The 4058-nt window shown below is 34.9% G+C and overlaps 2 protein-coding genes and 1 long non-coding RNA gene across 3 annotated transcripts in view; 1 reads left to right on the forward strand and 2 right to left on the reverse strand.

The window, feature by feature from the left end:
• Window positions 1-756, forward strand: part of LOC104759734 — a 3985-nt gene extending 3229 nt beyond the window's left edge. Inside the window, exon 4 of the mRNA XM_010482627.1 lies at window positions 723-756. Within this exon, the coding sequence (XP_010480929.1) occupies window positions 723-756 (34 nt within the window). The remainder of the gene's footprint in view (window positions 1-722) is intronic.
• On the reverse strand, window positions 1772-2297 carry LOC104759735. The gene is made up of 2 exons (XM_010482628.1): window positions 2122-2297; window positions 1772-2046 (listed from the first exon to the last, which is right to left on the reverse strand). Exons 1-2 carry the CDS (start codon window positions 2219-2221, stop codon window positions 1772-1774), a joined length of 375 nt encoding a protein of 124 aa, XP_010480930.1. The 5' UTR covers window positions 2222-2297.
• Window positions 3395-3821, reverse strand: LOC109130182. Its single transcript, XR_002036290.1, has 3 exons — window positions 3759-3821; window positions 3586-3681; window positions 3395-3492 (listed from the first exon to the last, which is right to left on the reverse strand). It is a non-coding gene; the product is annotated as an uncharacterized LOC109130182 (long non-coding RNA).

Genomic DNA, 4058 nt, shown 5'->3' on the forward strand with positions numbered 1-4058 from the left:
GTGCATTCATGCCATTGCTGCTGCGAAGCGTTCAAATAGGGATGAAAATAAGTTTGTTCATGTTTGCTACTTGACTGAGACATGGGCTAAAGTATATGCTGAAAGCATACACCCGAATGGAGATATAAAAGATTGGATTTTCCCTGATTCTATAGAAGAATTCTTTTGTGCACCTCCATTTAGTAAGCCAAACAGTGGGAGACCACCAAAACAAAGAAAGCGATCTGTTGGAGAATTTGGGGTGCCAGGTTCAAAGTCTCAGAGTCACAAGTGCAGTCGATGTGGCACAGCAGGACACAATAAGAGTACATGCCGAGTTCCCATATGATTATCGGTTAGTGATAACTTTCATACAACAAAGCTATATGGTGAATCTGTGACATTTTTAGGATATGTATTTTAACATTTTTCATTCTTTTTTTTGTAGGTGTTGTAGACTGTAGAGGATGATACAACTAGGATGATGTGTTTCATACTTTACAGTATTCTATTCTTTAATTTCAATTTATATATTTCATTTGATTGGGTAGCCATTCTGTTATGTGAAACATTAAGACAACATACTTTTATACTGTAAAGGAATGTCATCCTGAATTTCAGAAACTCCTGCCTAAATATAATTAAGTATTTAGCATATATAATTTGTCTTACCTTTATGTTGTTATTTATGAAAGCTTTCAGTTTCTTTTAACACACATTCTTGTTTTTGTGTGTTTTTATAGGTTGGGAATGCATTTCTGCATCACTATTTCTTAAATTACATACCTACACTATTAGGGAATGCTATCCTAAATAACAAAATAGCCTTCCTAAAATAAATAGCCTATATATTTCATCATATATATTAAAGCTTATTACTAATTTCCGAATAACAGGCTTTGGCCTACTGGTTACTCTCCCACTTGTAAATTCTTAATGTTGTCGGTTTGAACCTCCTGGATGCGCATTTGAGGAATGCCATCCTTATTTTTTGTAATCTCTTCCTAAATGTTTGACCATATATATTAAAGCTTATTACTAATTTCCGAATAACAGGCTTTGGCCTACTAGTTATTCTCCCACTTGTAAGTTCTCGATGTCGCGGGTTCGAATCTCCTGGATGCGCATTTGAGGAATGCCATCCTTATTTTTAGTAATCCCTTCCTAAATGTCATCCTAAATGTTTGACCATATATATTAAAGCTTATTACTAATTCTCGAATAACAGGCTTTGGCCTATTGGTTACTCTCCCACTTCTAAATTCTCGATGTCATGGGTTTGAACCTCCTGGATGCGCATTTGAGGAAATGCCATCCTTATTTTTAGTAATCCTTTCCTAAATGTTTGACCATATATATTAAAACTTATTACTAATTCCCGAGTAACAGGCTTTGGCCTACTGGTTACTCTCCCACTTGTAAATTTCTCGATGTCGCGGGTTCGAACCTCCTGGATGCGTATGCTTTGGCCTATTGGTTACTCTCCCACTTCTAAATTCTCGATGTCGCGGGTTTGAACCTCCTGGATGCGCATTTGAGGAATGCCATCCTTATTTTTTATTTTTTTGAGGAAAGCCATCCTGATTTTCTATAAACCCTTCCTAAATAACTTTCATTCTTTCCCTAATCTGTACAAATACCATCCAAAATAAAAAAAGTTTCACAAAACACATCATTTACTTAGTATCTTTAACATTTAAATCATAATCCCAAAACACATAATATATGATTCCAATAAATCCATTGTAAATTTATAAATCCAAAGAAAAGTCTACCATCTGAAAACAAAAAATCAACCTCTAAACATCTCAATCTTTTTAAGAATGATATCATGATAGATATCAAAGCATAACTTGGCTCTTATATCTTCTGAAACCTCTTCTTGAAGCTTACTCATCATCTCTTCTACGCCCATTGAGTGGCATTCCACCATTTTAAGGATGAATAATCCACAGTTTGCATCACTCTTAATGCGACGAAAGAACTTCTTAGGGCATAAGACTTTAAATGGAGACAGATCAATTGTTCCTCTGTTTCTTTCAGTGCCTAAGAGATAAGGTATCATCTCTGCAATACACACAAATTGTTATCAGTAATATATCATAAGCATAAGATTCACATCATAATCATATAAGTTCTTACCTGCAATTGGCTTAACATGAGTTTCCACCAAGTCACCTTTACTCTCATGAGTTCGACAATCAAAAACAGTAATCTTCCTGGACTTGAAGCTTATTTCCATACCAATGAACTGTTTGTATTTAGAGTTATAGGCAATACCATAAACTCCCTCGAGATCCTGCCACTTCTCAGTAGGAAGACAAAACCGAAGGCAACTTCCCACTCACAATATCAGTGACTTCTTTTGGAAACACATGTTGTGATTTAAAGTTATCCTCCTTGAAACTGAAGTATCCAGCTTTCAATTTTGAAAAGAAGTCTGGCCTCACAAAGGTTGATTTCAGAAGTCTCTTGTTGTGAAAATAAATGGGATCCTTGTTTCTTCCCAACCAAAGTAATCCCAAAGCTGCATCAATATGCTACATTAAAAAAAAAAAAAAAGACTTTTAGTGTATTAGGAGAAATAGACACAATAATATTTGATAATCTGACATTCAGGATAAGATTCATGAATCCACCCAACAGAAAAGAAACTGAAACAAAATTTGTGAGCAGTATCGTTTCTTGCAATTTCTTCTCTGGTCTTCCCAGCAAATGTATCCAATGTNTGTTATCAGTAATATATCATAAGCATAAGATTCACATCATAATCATATAAGTTCTTACCTGCAATTGGCTTAACATGAGTTTCCACCAAGTCACCTTTACTCTCATGAGTTCGACAATCAAAAACAGTAATCTTCCTGGACTTGAAGCTTATTTCCATACCAATGTACTGTTTGTATTTAGAGTTATANTAGGGTTTATTGGTGCTTTATATGGAGTAATGGTTGAAAATGATGGAGTTGTGAGCCGATTGCTTCGTCTTGGAACATGCTTCTCACCTTCACCATCATCTTTTTGCTTCTCACCATCACCGTCAACTCTTTGCTTCTTTCTTGGAATAACAATTTTATCTTTCTTATCCAGCTTTCCCTTTTTTTCCTGAAATCAAGATGTAACAAAGAAACGTGTTTATGAATGTCCTCTTTGTACTTTTTACAAAAATCAGCAATGATATATACAAAACAAACAAGAACTGAATTAAATTGACATACCTCAGGTGAANTAAACATTTAAGATCAAATGATGGTCCCTCGTCTTCTGGATTTTGTTATCTTCTTTTTCATCATCACCATCATTTGGGCTCACTCCTTCTGGTACATGATCTTCTTCTTTATCAAGACCATCATTTAGATTCTCACCTTCATCCGCATGATGACTTTGATTGTCATCACCTTCCTGAAGGTTCACTTCATCATCACCTTCCCGAGGAAGGTTCTCTTCATCATCACCTTCCTGAGGAAGGTTCTCTTCATCATCACCTTCATGAGGAAGGTTCTCCTCATCACCCTACAAGCAAAACACGTTTTAGAACCTTTTTTAGCTTAAGAAGACTTTCCTACAAAATTAAATCACAGGATAAAGTTGTATAATAAATCTTACATCAACAGCTGAATCGAGCTTCTGGGTCATCTCCTTAGTGATGGAATTGAGCTTTTCGGTTAACTCCTCCGTTTGGTTTTCCCTTGGAGTAAAGAACTGGATATGAATTATTTCACTTGTCAATATAATGTGTTAGAATATTTTTAAAAAGTTTTAAGAATCATTTCATTTACCTCAGTAGTTAAAACTTCTGGATTTGGTTCACTTTCATTCTCTCTATCGAAGAACCGAATTTGTTCTTTTCCAAAAAATTCTTCTTTCTTTGATTTGTCCATCAAAACACTGATTCCGTTTTCAAGAATTGTCTTCACTCTTCCTTTGCTCCTTTTGTTCTCATACCTAACTTCAACTTCTTGCAGCAATTGTATCTGAAAAAAAAACATTAGAAGCTTTTAATACATTGATTAAGAATACTTCCCCTATCATTCAAAATACAAGTACCAAACTAATTCTTACCTCCTTAGGAATCTGAG

The sequence above is a fragment of the Camelina sativa genome, chromosome 17 (genome assembly GCF_000633955.1).
Source record: "Camelina sativa cultivar DH55 chromosome 17, Cs, whole genome shotgun sequence".
Classification (NCBI taxonomy): Eukaryota; Viridiplantae; Streptophyta; class Magnoliopsida; order Brassicales; family Brassicaceae; genus Camelina; species Camelina sativa.